This window comes from Camelus bactrianus, chromosome 2 (genome assembly GCF_048773025.1).
Source record: "Camelus bactrianus isolate YW-2024 breed Bactrian camel chromosome 2, ASM4877302v1, whole genome shotgun sequence".
NCBI classification, from domain to species: domain Eukaryota; kingdom Metazoa; phylum Chordata; class Mammalia; order Artiodactyla; family Camelidae; genus Camelus; species Camelus bactrianus.
Genome location: NC_133540.1, coordinates 131563172 through 131579753, shown reverse-complemented (window position 1 = coordinate 131579753; position 16582 = coordinate 131563172). Strand labels below are relative to the sequence as shown.

At 43.4% G+C, this 16582-nt stretch overlaps 1 protein-coding gene across 3 annotated transcripts in view; it reads right to left on the bottom strand.

The window, feature by feature from the left end:
* The window catches only part of STK32B (serine/threonine kinase 32B), a 301945-nt gene that overhangs the window by 41565 nt on the left and 243798 nt on the right, over nt 1–16582 (bottom strand). For 2 of the 3 annotated variants that reach the window (XM_074350409.1, XM_074350427.1), the window contains one exon: nt 9315–9404. The exons of the other annotated variant lie outside the window; for it this stretch is intronic. In XM_074350409.1, the coding sequence (XP_074206510.1) occupies nt 9315–9404 (90 nt within the window). The remainder of the gene's footprint in view (nt 1–9314; nt 9405–16582) is intronic. 3 annotated transcript variants of the gene reach the window in all.

Here is a 16582-nt window from a genome sequence, read left to right as displayed (position 1 = left end):
CTCATTTCATTAAGGTATATAAGACACTGCTCAGGTGTGGATCAGGAGGACCTCACATGTCTGCATGGGAAGAGGAAGAACAGGGGAAGTTTATCTTGTTGAGTAAATACAGAGGCTCTGATGAGGTGCGGAAGCAGCAACTGATGCACCAGCACCAGAGAACTACTCCAGACTACATGCCAGACTAACTTACCTGATTTTTTAAAAAAGACCTTTGCATACTAAGTAAGTCAGAAAGAGAAAGAAAAATACCATATGGTATCACTTGTATGAGGAATCTAAAAAAATAAGACAAATGAACTTATATACAAAACAGAAACAGACTCACAGATGTATTCTGGAGATTCCTCAAAAGAGTAAAAATAGACTTACCATATGGTCCAGCAATCCCACTCCTGGACATATATCCAGAGGGAACTTTAATTCAAAAAGATATATCCACCCTAATGTTCATAGCAGCACTATTTACAATGGCCAAGACATGGAAACAACCTAAATGTCCATCTATAGATGACTGGGTAAAGAAGCTGTGGTATATTTATACAATAGAATACTATTCAGCCATGAAAAAGAATAAATCAGTGCCACTTGCAACAACACGGATGGACCTGGAGACTGTCATTCGAAGTGAAGTAAGCCAGAAAAAGAAAGAAATATACCCTCCCCTGGATGTCCAGTTTTTAACCAAAAGTTACAAGACACATGACAAAGCAAAAGGAAAAACAAAAACCCAATGTGAAGAAACAAAGCAACCAGCGGAAATATACTCAGAGAGGGACTAGATATTAGAACTAACAGACAAGGAATTAAAACTATATCAAAATCTCTTAATGGAAAAGGTGGGCAACATGCATTAAAAGATGGGGATCTCAGCAGAAAATGGAAATTATTTTTTAAAAAAAGGTGTAAATGTTAATTAAGAAAACCCAACGTACTGCCAGAGAGGGGGCATGCCTTCAACAGGCTCATCAATAGACAGTAAAGAAAAGGAGTGAACTTGAAGATAAATCAAAAGAAATGACCGAAAACGGAGCATTGAGAGAAAAAAGTGAAAGAAAGAGAAACACACAGAGCATCCAGATGCTGCAGGAAGATATCAAAGGTCTAAATTATCATAATTGAAACCCCCAAAGTGGAGGGAAGAAAGAGAGAGAGGGAGAGAGAGAAAGAGAGAGAGAGAAGTATTTGCAGATAATGACAAAGAATTTCCCAAAAATGAGCCACAGATCTAAGCTCAGAGAACATCAATCAGGATAAACATCAAAAAGAAAGAAAAACAACACACTTAGGCACATCTATCTAAAACAAAGGGAAACAGAAAATCCTGAAGGCAGTTGAAGAAAGAAGGTCTATTACCTACAGAGGAACCAGGGTATTACAGCAGATTTGTTGTTGGAATCAATGCAAATGTGGAGTGACATATTTAAATGCTGAAAGAGAAAACAGCTGTCAACCCAGAATTCGCTTAAAATATCTTTTAAAAATGTAAGGCAAATAGAGAATTTTTTCCCCAACAAATACAAACATGAAAGAATTTATTGCCGGTAGCCTCTCCCTGCAAGAATCGCTCAAGGAAGTCCTTTGGGTAGAATGACTACGATATCAGATAGAAATCAAAGCTACACAAAGAAATAAAGAACACTGGAAATGGGTAAAAGGAGGTTCATATAAAATCAATTTTTCTTATTTTTAACCACTGCAAGATGTAACTGACTGAAGCAAAAAGAAAAACTTTCCTGCAAAGAACCCCAGGCCCAAATATCTTCAGTGGCCAACTCTACCAAACATGTGTTAGAAAAAATGCCAATCTACACAGGCTTTTCTGCAAAGTAGAAGAGGAGGGAACATTTCCCAACTTACAGTGCCAACATTACTCTGATACCAAAACCACACAAAAATGTTAAAAGAAAACTACACATTTCCTCATGAACGAAGGTAAAAATTATAACTGAGATGTTAGCAAATTGACTCCAACAGTCCATAAAAAGGAGAGTACATTATGACCAAGTGGGATTTACTCTGGGAATATAAGGCTGGTTCAACATTCCAAAATCAGTGTATTTCAAGGGACTATGGAAGGGAAACCATATAATTATCTTAATAGACGCAGAAAAGATATTTGACAAAATTCAACATTCATTTATGATGAAAAACCTCAGAAAATTGGAAATAGAAGGAAACTTCCTCACTCTGATGAAGAACAACTACAAAACTTGTAGCTAATATCATACTCAGCAGTAAAAACAAAACAAATAAACAAACAAAAACCGAACTGACTTCTGGCTCAGATCAGGATCAAGACCAAGTAAATGAAATGTTCTAGCCTGGGGAACAAGAAAGGCATGCAGATTGGAAAGGAGGAGATAAAGCTGCCTCTATTTGCAAACATGATTGTCTACATAGAAAGCCTAAAGAATTTACTAAAAAAACTGATAGAACTGATATGTGAACTTAGCAAAATTACAGGACAATACAAGGCCAATACACAAAAATCAGTCATATCTCTATAGATTAGCAATTAATAACTGGTAACTAAATTTTTAAAAAATGTACCACTTGGATAGCACCAAAAATTCGTACGACAGATATATATGTAACAACGTATTTTCAAAACTGATTTGCTGAAAATTATAAAGCACTGATGAAAGAATCCAAAATAACCTAAATACATGGAGAGAGGTTCTGTCTTCATGGATTGCAAGAGTCAACATTGTTACGATGTCATCTCTCCCTAAACTGATCTATAGACTCAGTTCAATGCTAACAAAAATCCAGAGGGATCTTTTTTAGTAGAAATCAACAAACTGATTCTAAAATTTATGTGAAAAAGCAGAGGATATAGAAGAGCCAAAATAATTTTGAAAAGCAGGAAAAAGCTGGAGGACTCTCACTACCTAACTTTAAGTATCAGTGAAGCTACAGGAAAGTGTGAGATCAGCTAAAACATACACAGACAGATCAGTGGGAACGAACAGCATCCAGAAACACTCCCGCACGTTTATGGTCGATTGAGTTTTGATGAAGTTGCAAAAGCAGTGCAGTAAAGAACAGTCTTTTCAACAAATGGTGCTGGAACAGGTGTACAGTTTTTGCAAGTAAATGAAGCCTCTCTTACACTTCACACCATGATCAAAAATGAACTCACAATGGACTATAGCTCTACATGCAAAACCCAAAGAAAACAAGAGGAGAAAATCTCTGTGACCTCATGTGAGGAGAACGTGTTTAGATATGCCCCCCCAACCCAAGGTTAATAAATGAAAAAGGAAAATTGGGGTTCGCTAGAATTTAAAACATCTGCTTTTAAAAAGACTCCAGTAAGGTAAGTCAGTGACTGGTGAAAATATTTGCAAAATACATGGACTTATTCCCAGAATGTATAAAGAATGATCAAAACTTGATAATCAAAAAGACAGTCCAATAAATCAATGGGCAATGATTTGAACAGATACTTCACAAAGAAGGTGTGTGGATGGCAAATAAACAAATGAAACTATGTTCAACACTTTGTCAGATTCTTAGAAAGTTAAATGTACACTTACAAGTGACCCAGGAATCCCTCTTCTACGTAATTATTCTAGAGAAGTAGAAGTTCATATAAAACGAAGTTTGAATTAAGTTCATATAAAAATCTGTATGCAAATGGATTATTTATAATTTTATAAGACTAGAAATAACTCAAATCTCCTACAGCTTCTGATGGGGAAGCCAACGGTGTCTCCTCATCCCACGGAGTTCTGGCCAGCAATCAAAAGGGAAGCTACTCACCCGCACCACACGCCTAAATTTCAAAAGCATCATTCTCAGTAAAAAAAACAGATTCAAAAGGTTCTCAACACTATGATTCTGTTTTTTAGACTTTCTGGAATAGTTAGAAGTATAGGGGTAGAAAATTAATTACTGGCTGCCAAGGACTGGGATGAGGGCGTTTTGGAGGTGATGGAACTCTTCTGTATCTTCATTATGGTGGTGGTTATAATGACTGTATATGTTTGTTCAAATTCATAGCACTATACACTAAAAGAGTATATTTTACTGCCTGGAAATTGTTCTTCAAAAAATAAACATCTCAAACTATGTATTTATCAGTTTGATGATTTGTAAAGTGATTGTCTCCTTGCAAACAGCTATACCAATAAGGGCAAGAATATTTCCTGTTTGTTCAAAGATGTATCAATAAATCTCTGTTGAGTGGAAGGAAGGATGGATGGATGGATGGATGGATGGATGATTGGCAGGTTCTAAGGAAAGACACTGGGCCCTGGAGCCTCACTGCCTGGGTCTGAAAGCTGGTTCTGTCGCTTTCTCTGGCACGGAGGGCAGCAAGCTTCACTTTGCTTAGCCTCCATCATTTCTGCAAGGAAAGTCCATGCAGGGCCACCCATGGTGTCTCCACAACCATCCATGTTTGCTCACTGCAGCATCCTGGGGAGAGGACTCACATTTGGTGAGTACTGACAGGGCACCAGTGCCATCTGTACCCGCCATCCCCAGTCAACCCAGATCCTATCACGAACTAGGATTTGTTTGGGGGTCTGGTTCCGCGACTAGACTGTGGGCTCCATGACGCAAGGGAATAGCAGACTTGGCTGTGGGCTCCAGTGCTTGGCTTAAACCAAATCATCAATCATCCAAATAATAACAACGGCAACAATAACAACAATGATAATATCAGCTACCAGCTGGGTGCATCTCCCAGGGGCCAGGCTTTACATCATGCACCTTCCACAGTCATGTCACAGATGACCTTCTAAGGCAGACTGAATAAACACTAATGCCATTTCTCAGAGGAGAACACCGTCGGGTCGGGTGGTCTGGCGTCACCATGCTGGGCACCTCATGTGCATTATGGTGGGTACAGAGATCCACCTGAGTTCACCCAGCGGAGATGTGGAAGACACTCACGTCTCCCCATGCTTCACCAGGACCCATTCGTGGATGTCCAGTTACCCATTTGCTTCTCCAGGGCCACTCATGAGACCAACCCTGCAAATCTGATCACCACCATCTCCCGCACTGAGCTTTCTGCTGTTCAAAGACCCCTGGTGCTTTGGCCAGCCGGCCTCACCCTCCTGCCCGCCCTCTCTTGCTCTGTAAGCCATAAAAACGCGGAGCTGCTAGAGTCCCCGGCACACGGTGCTGGTTCACTCCCCTGTGCCTTTGCACGGGCTGACACGGTCTCTCATCCCCACACGGCAGGTGAGCTCCCAGTCTAACTCAGGTGGTCACTTTCTGGGGCATCCGTTTTGACTGGGACCTGTGTGTATCCCTGCCTGCACAGCTGTCCGCCCTGCAGATGCTGCGCTCCCGAGGCCCGGGAGGGCATCGCTCCCCCCTGCACCCCAGTGCCTGGCTCTGGGCCCCGCCCCCCATAACACTCCAGGGTTTGCTGAAAGGACACTCCAGCTCTTCACTTCACCTCCGATGAACAAACTCTGAAGCCCTGGGCGGCTGCTGGAACGCCTCTGACTTCTAATCTGGCACCTTGCAGGCAGATCTCTTCCCCCTGTTTGTGAATTCCATCTGCTCTTTTAATTAATGAAAATTCAATTCTGTGCAAATGTTTCTTCTGGGATCATCCTTCCTGAGCAACCTGTGGGAGCTTACTCATCAACCCGTTCCCTGAATCCATGTTTGGAACATTCTGGGAACTTGTTATTGGGCCTTTGAACTGAGCAGCTCAAGTGAACGAAATCAGCACGCCTGTCACTTGGCATCAGGAACTGACAGCCTGGGATCTGCAGGATGTGACTTTATCGAGAAGGCGCCCCTCAGCCCCGTCTTCCCCCACCAACCTCCCGCTGCCTGGCACTGCCAGCCCCTACAGTCTCTGAAAATATATCCATTTGATAAACTGGTTGTGCCCTCTAAATCCCATAAAAATCTCTCTGGTGCATTAGTTCATTAATTCTGTACTGAAGCTCCTTGAATTAAAAGGACACCAGAAGCTCTCAATCCTGGGTACAGCTGAGACAATACACTTTTTTATTGTTTGAGAAATATGGCTTTCTGATACAAGAACTAAGTGTTAAAAAGGCAGCTTGGCATAGTGGTAAGATCCTGGACTTTGGACCCAAAAAGACATGGCTTCAAATTCTGGCTCCTTCATGTGCCAGCTGTGTGACCCTAGGGAGGTTAACTAACCTCTCTGAGCCTCAGATAACTCATACATAAAGTGAAAGAGATGTAGATACATCACGTGGATCTTCGCATTTAATCCAACGCAATGACAGATGTGGTAGGGTCTCAATACATGTTGGTTTTCTTCTCTTTTTTGAAGGTGGGACCACTGAGGAGAATGGCCAACTGGGTCACCACTGGCCTGCTTTCCCAGAGGCTAAGAGCCAGGATAGGGCTGCCTCAGACATCAGTGGGAGGCCAGGGCATGACACTGAGGCAGTCTGGGAGAATCTGCAGCGCATGGTGGCAAAGAGGGGCAAAAAGGTCAGGGCTGGGGAACGCTGTCTTGAATTTCTCCAGTGGTCCAGACCCTACTTTCCTGGAGATCAGTTTGCTTTTTAGAAACAGCCCAAAGGCAGCTGGAACAAATGCATAGGCTAACGGAGGAAACTGCAAATGGGAGAGCGGCCCCCGCCTTCCCTCTGCAGGTGATGACTCTTCCTGCCTCTACCTGTCCCTCCTGGCGAGGCGCTCCTGGCTCAGAATCGGTGCTCTCCTCTCCTGTGTCCGCCCTGGGGGGTGCTGTCGCTGCCATGGCCTTGCTGCATCTCTGTGCTGGCAACTTCCCAGTGCACAGACCCGGTCCACATCACCCTCCAGATGCTGGAGTGCACCTGACTACTCTGAAGCTCCTCCAGGCACCTCACATTCAAATGCACCCCCCTCCCACCACCCCCCACCACCCGCTGCTCCTGCGGTGTCCCCTACACAGAGAACACCACTGGGACCCACTCCACGGCCCCACCCAGAAGCCTGGAGGCGACCTTATCCCCTCCTTCACGCCCATTCTCCATCTCCGAGTCCTGCCCATCTGATCTTGAAATCATAAAGCAGTGACCTCCACGGATGGAACTACCCCAACTCTGGATCCTTCTGGAAAGGGGTTTCAGAAAGATCATCAACAGTGAAAGCCTTATCGGGGTCTGTATTCAGCATCCCAAGAGGACTCGAACAGACCCACTCGTCTGTGCGCCCTCTGGTGTTCACACGGACCTGGGCCTTTCTCACCACCGGCGTCAACCTGGGCGGGTCACCCAGCCGGTCTCCTCAACTCTAAAATGAGAGTAAATAATTGTGCCGACTTCGTGTTTGCAAGGATTAAATAAGGTTATGGGTAGAATGCCTGGCATAATGTAAATACTAAAAAGTATTGTTTCTACCATTATTCACCACCAAACTTCATTCATGCAACTTGGTAAGTTAAAGATGAATGACACCTTTATGATGCTGTGGAGTCTGGGGAGATGATGACATAGTCTTTGAATCTCCACAATCCACACACTGAAAACTGGCGGAGCAGGTACATGGCTAAACCAAAATCCACAGGTGACACTCACTACAAAACCAAGTCATCCCCCCAAATCCCCAGATATAAGCAGGTGGGGACAAACCAGCAACAGTGACAAGTGCTCCATAGCGGTGATTTCTGTACAGAAGGAAACAGGAAAGACAAGGCAGCATGTGCTGGACCAGAGGACCAAGAACTGCGAGACAGCCAGCGGGCATTAGCTGGGAAGCCAGCTGGCCAACCTGAGAACGGTGGCTGGGACCAGGAAGCACGTGTCCAGGCCCACCCCAGGAGAGAGGAAAGGGCCCTTGGTGAGCCCTGCAGGGGCAGGAGAGTCTGCGACACAAAATCCCTTCCATCAACCCAGCCGGTGCTTCCTTCTAGGAAAGATCCCCAGGAGAAACTGTTGAGACTGAAACCAAAATTGACCAAGACGGGGACCCTACAGGTCAAAGAAAGAGGAGGTCCAGGGAGAAGCGGGCAAGTGGAACCGGGCCAGGAGCTCCCAGGTAGCAAATTGCCTTGGGTTGTGATCCTTCACATAAAGAACAGAAGAGGCAAGTCTGTTAAGTTGGCAAAGCCACCCCGAATGACACCATCTTCCAAAGGTTTAAGAAAACTAGTATTACATGAAAATGAGCAACAGCAAAGTTTCAGGAAAGTATCAAAGAGAAGGGAGAAGAAAAGAGCAGAGTAACAGTGTACAATGGAAGTGCATCAGAAAAGACAGTGCGGTGGACTGTTTTGTTAATGGCTCCCCAGTGGATCAGGCCGACTGGTATCCGTGCCCAGTGCAGTCCCCTCCCACGTGGTCCCTGGTCTTCATCATGTGACTTGCTTTGGCCAATTAGACGTCAGGAAAGGTGAAGCAAGCAGAGGCTTTATAAGCTTGTAGGAGCTGGGTTCTCCCTGAAACTTCTGACACCATGTAAGCAAACCCACTCTGGGCCCCTTGAGGATGAAGGACCACACAGAGAGAGGGGCCCATTCATCACAGCAGTCCTGGCTGGTCCAGCAGCTGCATGCGCGGGCCCAGCCAAACCCAGCAGAAGAACCGCTCTGTCAAATGGCAGAACTGTGATGAATAATAGATTGCTATTATTCTAAGCCACTAGGTTTTGATTTGGTTTGTTATGTAACAACTGATAACTCATGACATGAAAGAATACATACATTATAATTTAAAAACGCAGAAATATGGCAAGAGAAACAAAGGTAAAATTATTTCAGTAATAAATACTTTGCTAGAAAGCACGCAAAGCAAATAAACACAACAGATAACGCTTTAAAATAAAGAGAAGGAAAAAACTGCGAAAAATTTAAACAGATGAAGAAAGAGATATGGAAGATTTGAAAATGGCAAGTACTGAAGATGGGCAAAGAAGATCCAACATTCAGGTAGTAGGCATCCTTAACAAAGAAAACTACAGTAAGGGGACAGACTGTATGCTAAAAATGACATTTTCATCAAAAGTTCTAAAGAGAAACAACCTGAAACCACACATTGGAGGATCACTGTGTACCTAAGATATAAATCCCAAATGACCAACACCAACATTATGTTCCCACAACACTATAAGACTTTAAAGAATAAGGGTTTATTGTTTGTTTGTTTTTTTCCTAAGTTGGAGCCAACTTTTCTGGCTGGGTAGGAGTCCTCTAGAAAACACAGGAGAAGGTCCTCCTGGCAGGGGAGACAGACTGGGTGAAGGTCAAAGGTGTGAGAGAGCATGGTACAGACAGGGCATGGCTGGAATCTGGTGAAGGGGTGGGACTGGGTGAGTGAGGGGTGGGATGATAAAGCAGAAGAGGAATGCTGAGGCCTGAGGGGTCCTGGAACACTCACCCATGTAGGGCTTGGTCCCGGCCATGGAGGAAGCCTTTTCTGCTCCTTTCACGATCGTTGCTATGTTGAAGTCTGTGATGTGAACGTGCCCTGGAGATAGAGCAGAAACAGCAGTTAGCAAGAGCTGCAGGCAGATGGGTGACTTTCTTGCCTGATTTAAAGCTGTGGTCTGTGAGGGTGGGTACAGGACGAAAATACCGCAGCTTCTATTTACACTAGCATGTTATCAGATACTTTGAAAGTATCTATTTTTGGCAGCATCATTCACAGTAGCCAAGCAACAGAGACAACCTAAATGTCTATCAACAGACGAACAGACAAAGAAAATGTGGTACGTATATACAATGGAGTATTACTCAGCCACGAGAAAGGCCATCCTGCCATCTGGGACAAAGTGGATGGACCCCGAGGGCATTATGCTATGTGAGGTAAGTCAGACAGAGAAAGAGGAAGACTGCATGGTATCACTTCTACGTGGAGTCTCAAAAACCGTCAAACTCATAGAAACAGAGAGCAGAAAAGTGGTTGCTGGGGCTGGGGGTGGGGAAGTAGGAAAAGGCTGGGAAAAGGCAACAAACTTCCAGCTCTCAGATGAAGAAGGTTCGAGGAGCTAAAGTAAAACATGCTGACTATACTTGATAACACTGTATTGTATCATTAAAATTTGCTAAGACAGTAGAACTTAAATATTCTTACCCTCCAAAAAAATATACATACATATGTCAGATGAAAAATACCTATTTTATGTGCAAATTTTATAATGTAGATTTTTGGTGGTACATGCATGTTATTAATAAACAAATAGACTTACATTGAGGACATAATAAAATGTTCATTGATTATAGTTTAGAGGCACTGGACCAGAGATTTAAAAAAGCTCCTGATAAATAAAGACAGGTGAGTCCAGTGGAGGGAGGGTATAGCCCAGTGGCGGAGCACGTGCTTAGCCTGCACCAGGTCCTGGGCTCAGTCCCCAGTACCTCCATTATAAATAAGTAAATAAGAACCTAATTCCTCCCGCCCCACAAAAAAGGCAGGTGAGTCCAGAATCCCTGTCTTAGGGAAACACTGGGTTGGGGGAGGGGCATGAAGAGAGGGTTCTCATGCTCTGAGGACATCCTTGTTCTGTGGTCTGTCTGCTCTTCAGTGGGGGCCATAGTTCTGTCTCTGATAAACTGAGTGGTAAGTGGGCTTAGAGGTTGAGACCCGTCTTTCACCCAGCCTAAAGTAATGGCTGCAGATGAGACATGGATAGACTGAGTGTACCTGTAAACAGGTGCTCAAACAACCTGAGAGGGAAGGAAGAGGGACAGAGAAGAAGGAAGGAGACAAGGAGATGTGAGGGTAAAAAGAAAAAGTGACACAGGAGAGTGAGAGGTGGGGGCGGGGTGAATCCCAAATGGGCGGTACTGGCTCTCTGGGGGAACTTATTTGATATAAAAAGAGCTCTGCCCATCAACAGATGAATGGATAAAGAAGGTGTGGAATATATATATACATATACATATGTACGATGGAATACTATTCTGCCATAAAAAAGAATGAAATGTTGTCACTTGCAGCAACATGGATGGACTTGGAGGGCATTATGCTCAGTGAAAACAAGTCAGAAAGAGAAAACAAATACTGTATGATGTCACTTGTATGTGGAATCAAAAAAATACAACAAACTGGTGAACAAAACAAAAAAGAAGCAGACCAGATACAGAGAACAAACTAGGGGTTACCAGTGGGGAAAGGGAAGGTGAATGATATAGGGGATTTTTTTTAAAAGGTTATTACGGGGTTATATGAAATCATGTGTGTGCAACTTTTGAAAATTGTGAAGTACTATAGAATTAAAAAAATAAACAAAACAAAATAAAATAAAACCAGCTCTCTGAGACCCTTGAATACCTGATATACATGCATTCACATTTCTTTCTGTTTGTCATCACATCATGTGAAAATGGTTGGATTTTCATCATATCTGAGAGTTGTGTTTGGGATGGCAGGACTTAAATACATAGAGGGGTGGCATATACAAAACTGGAACATTGGGAGGCCCTGGAGGGCACCTCCAAGAGATGGACAGACCGCCGCTGGAGCAGCTGTAATGAGGCTGTCTGAGCGTCTCCCGGGAGAGGCTGCCTGATGTGATCGGTCACAGTGGACAGAAAAAGCACCAGCAGTTTCATGTGCAAATCTCAAATCTCAGGCTCAGCTGCCAGCACTAACGTGTGAGCGACCTGCTCTGCCAGGCGCTCTGTCCAGTGCCCCCAGGTGAGATGCAGCAGGAGGTACTCAGTGATGATTTGCAGTACCTTTTAGGTACTTGCAGATAAAGCTTAAGTCATTGAGCCAGAACTTTGTTGGGAACTCTTTCTGGCCAGACACACAATGTCCCCACCCAGGTAGCATCCCTACAAACACCCAGCCTGCTCCAGCCCCTGGGGCTGGGCTGAGCATCCCTCCCACTCAGGAACCCGCGGTCCTGACGGCAGAGAGGCAGCGCGGCGCAGGAGCTGGGGACACAGACGCTGAGTCACACTGCCTTGGTCTGGGTCTCAGCTTTGTCATGACCAGTTATGTGACCTTGGGCAAATAACTTAATCTCTTTGGGCTTTGGGTTTCTCATCTGTAAAATGGGGACGATGACATAGCAAAATGCCCAACTCAGAGGGCTGTTGGGGAGTTAACACACCTGAAATGGTTAGAGCATATCAAAACACAGGCATTAGAGGATTTCTTACAAGTATTTGCTCTTAGCAGTACTGTCTTGCCAAGGTGTGCTTCCGATCTCATTTTCTTCAGCCAGGGCCAACCCACCCCTTCACCCTCTCATTTCCTCATTTCTTCTTCTCCTTTTTTATTTTTCAAATTGAAGTAGTCAGTAACAGTGTGTCAATTTCTGGTATACAGCAGTGTCCCATTCATATATATACACATATTTGTTTTCATGTTCTTTTTCATTAAAGGTTATTATAAGATATCGAATATAGTTCCCTGTGCTATACAGAAGAAATTTGTTTTTTATCTATTTTTATATATGGTGGTTTTAATAGGGGGAGAAATGACAGAAAACCAAGTAAATGCCACATTCGAAGATTGCAGAACCCACTCCCAGTGGTGCTGCTGTGTTTGGGAATGTACAGGTGTGGGATGCAGATGTGACTCAGATGTCCACCTACTCTCACATACATCACAGTCTAAAACAAGACTGCGAATTTATTGGAATGTGGTGTTTACTTGGTTTTTATCATTTCTCCCCCTCTTATAATTTTTAAAAATATTTGCAGTATGAAAGTAATGCCAGCTCATTACAAGTCACAGAATCTAAATGTGTTTGAATCTGTCCTTTCAACTCCCCAGCGTCTCCTCTCCTCGCCATATGCACTCACTGATCCACTCAATCCTCCGTTATTTCTCCCTTTGCTTATGCAAATTACATCCACATATGCTGGGACTCTAGTTTGTTCTTACAATAAAGAGATTATATTCCATGGGTTATTCTAAAAGTTACTTTTGCATTTAACCGTTTATCAAGGACATATTTCCAAATCAAGATACATAGGTCTACCTATGAGACCCACAATCCCTTATCCTGCATTCTAAATCCAAATTTTTTCTTTGTTGTCATTCCCTTGGTGATAAACCTGACTGAGAACTTCTCTTCATAACTCTGTTGATTCTTAGGGTGAATATTCATCTTCTGCTATAGAAATATTTATATATTTGATTACAAGATGTTCCCTAAGCCTTGATACATGGTATACAGTATATATTACATTATACATGGTATACATTATTTAAAATATTATTATATATTAGACACTTTATTTTCAGATTATTATGATATAGTATTTAATGTAAGTATATTTTCAAATCTGAAAACTTCTGAGTTGTGAAAGCATGTTTGGCCCCAAGAATTTCAGGTAAGAAACTGTGGCCCTGTACTCGCCAGTGTTCCACAGTGCAACTGTATCATATTTTATTCAACAATTCTCCTATTACAGTGCTCAGGCTGTTTCCAGCTTTGTTTGCTTATTTGTCTTGTTCTTATAAAATATGCAGCAATAGCATTCTTGAACATATCTTTATATACTGGTACTTTTATTTCCTGGATAAATTCCCAGAGGAGGGAGTGACAGATCAAAGTGTATGCATTTCATGTTCCAAAAAGTGACTATTGATGGTACTGTAAACAGAATGTAAGAGTGTTCTCTGCACTTTTACCAACACTATCAATAATCTTACTTGTTGATTGTTAGCAGATGGTGAGAGATGGTATCTCAGTGCTGATGAGGCCTCACAGTTTTCATGTGACCAGTATCCCTGTGAACTGTCTAGAATCCTGGTCAGTTTTCAATCAGAGCTCCTTGTCCATTCAGTACATTTGCCCTGTTCTCTGCTTCATCTCCAGCAGATGCAGTCTCCTAGCTTACTATCTGTTCTCTGACTTTGTCTGTAGGATCTCTCCCATACGAAAGTTTAAAAAATTCAAACAATATATTATGTTCATAGTTCCCAAGTATTATTTTTCTTAAAACTTTCCAGTTTCCAGAAACCTATTCCACTTCCAAGATTTTACATATTCTTTGATATTTTCTTCTAATATGTATGTAATTTGTCTTTTATACTTAAATCTTTCAATCATATTTTTCTATATATTATGATAGAGCATTCTGATTTTATTTCTTCCAAAAAGATAGCCATTTGTCTCAACAACATTTATTGAAAAATTCATCCTTTCTCAATAACTGTGATGTGATCTTCACTTTACATGAAGTCACACATACATGTGGATCTGTTTATAGAGTCTCTCCTCTGTTCCACTGACCTATGATTTATTGATGGACCAGAACTATTTTCACTCACTTAATAGATGTGTAGTCCATTATAATATTAGATGATAGGTTTTTTTTCAGTGTTTTCTTGGTAACTCTCCGATATTTATTTGTTGGAGATGAATTCTGTCCAGCTTTAGGAAATACTTCCATTAAGATTCTGATAGGAATTAACATTGTTACACATCTGTGTGGGAAGCGTGGACACGTAATCCACCCAGGGTCATGCTCTGCCTTTCATTTAATCCTTGCTTTATTCCTTCAGTGTATGTTTGGTGTTCTCTTCATTTAGACCTCGTAAATCCCTGGGTAAGTTTCTCCCTAGGTATTATATAGTTTTGGTCACTTTTTTTTTCTATCTAGTTGTTTTTACTATAATAAAAAGTTATTAAGTTTTGCTTATTTATCTCCGATTTGGCTATCTATTAATCTTCCATAGCAGAAGCTGTTAGTTATCTCCCAATATCTCATCTCCCCTTCTCAGACAGTAAATAAGATTTTTATCTAAGTCCATGGCTAAAGACTACATTTCCCAGCCTCCCTTGCAGCTGGCTATGGTCATATGACCAGGTTCTGACCAACGCGATATGAGAAGAATGGTACCTACAACTTCCTGGCTACTTCCTTAAAGGGCATGAGAATTCCCTCCTTCCCCAACTCTGTTGCCTGTTATGTGGACTTGGGGGGATATTTTAGGCCACACAGATGAGAAGCAACAAAACAGAAGGAGCCTGGGCCACAGTAAACGTCCATGAGGAGAAACTGGACTTTAAGAGAAAAAAACTTGTGTCGAAAAAAATTTTTTTGAGTCTTTGAAAAGCAGTTAAAGCTTGTCTCTCAATCTTTACAGCCGCCTCTTAATTTGCACGGCTCTTTCAGTTGAGCCTTTCGGCACTTCTGGGCTTAGGAGAACATCATGTGCATACAATGACGGTGCACTTGCCCCAGCTGAGAGGCTTGGAGCAAGGTGGTTAGGAACATCGCCTTTAGGGTCAGATTGCCCTGGGACAAACAGCTGTGCTACTGCGGAGGCCATTTGCTGCTTGTGGCCACTCAGATTCCCTTACCTTAGCAACTACTCATCTCGGCACCTCTGGCTTTGGGCTGGGGCACGTGGCTCCAGCTGGAGCCAGCCAGGCTAACCTCACCCCTTGGCTCTAACAGTTGGCTCAGGTTTGGGCATACGACCCAATTGGGACCAATGAAAACCGGGGAGGTGATTTTCCAGGGGGGTTAGGGAATGAAGAGTTTTCTTTCTCTTTCCCCCTGGGAGCTACCTGAAGCGATATTCTCTGCCTTTGGCCGATGTGATGTGGGGTATGACTCCCCAGCACTGCAGAAGGCATTGGCTACCACAAAGAAAGGCAACCTCAAGATGAAGGCTATCCTAGGATAAGGCTGAGACTGGTGCCTGATCAAACCCTGTCTGAAGCCGCAGTCCCCTGGGCCAAAGCGATTCAAGCTGAAAAACACCCTGTATTGCTTGGGAGTATTTGGGGTGGGCTCCCTGCTCCTTGCCACACACCACTGGTGTCCTGGTTGATGCAGCCACTTACTATGGGATTTGGACAGTTATTTCACTCTATAAGCCTCTGATTCTTCCGATGGAGGATGGAGCTAATATTACTAAGTACCTTGTAGGGTGGTTGTCAGCATTAAACAGTGTGGTTAGGGACTGAGGATGTGACCTGTGAGCAAAGACTTGAAGAAGAGAGGCAGCAAGCGGTGGGGAGGACTGTGGACGACGGCGGAGGGAGCCGGTGGGGGGATGGGGGGAGGACAGTGGTCCTGCCAAGGACCAGTCAGGCGCCAGGCAGACGGAGGAAGAGGGAAAGGGGCTCAGATGGCTTTCATTCCAGTGAGAGGGTTCTGAGAAGGAGAGGCATGACCCGACTCACTTTAGAGAATCACTCTGGCTTGTGAAGATCATGAAGATCATGCTGAGCCTTGAAGCACTCTTGTCAGGAAGGTATAACTACCGCCCCCACCCCCCACCCCCCTTTTTTTCTAACAGAAGAGTAGCCTGAAGTTCCAGAGACTGAGACAGGAGAGCAGAGGGCAGGGCACAACCATTAAAAGAATGACACAGCCATTAGCACCAAGACGCAGAAGATTCAACTCCCAGGAGACCTTGAGCTTCAATATACGCTCATTGTAATACAACAGCTGCCAAATGGTACTCCCGTAGGCGCCAGGACAATTCTAAGGCTGATCATAAAAGGTAAAAAGGTGGGCGATGGCCTAATTCCTGGGAATCCCAGCCCCTTCCCCACTTGTTAGCATGTGAAATTAGCAAGCCCATGAAAACTGTTGGCTCCCTCTTCTGAGTGAGGACACTATCTATGGAGTGTGTATCTATTAAGCACCCAACCCCGACACCTCCTGGCCTTTCTCTTGCCTTCTGAACCAGCCAGCACTCTGTCTATGGAATGTGTATCTTTG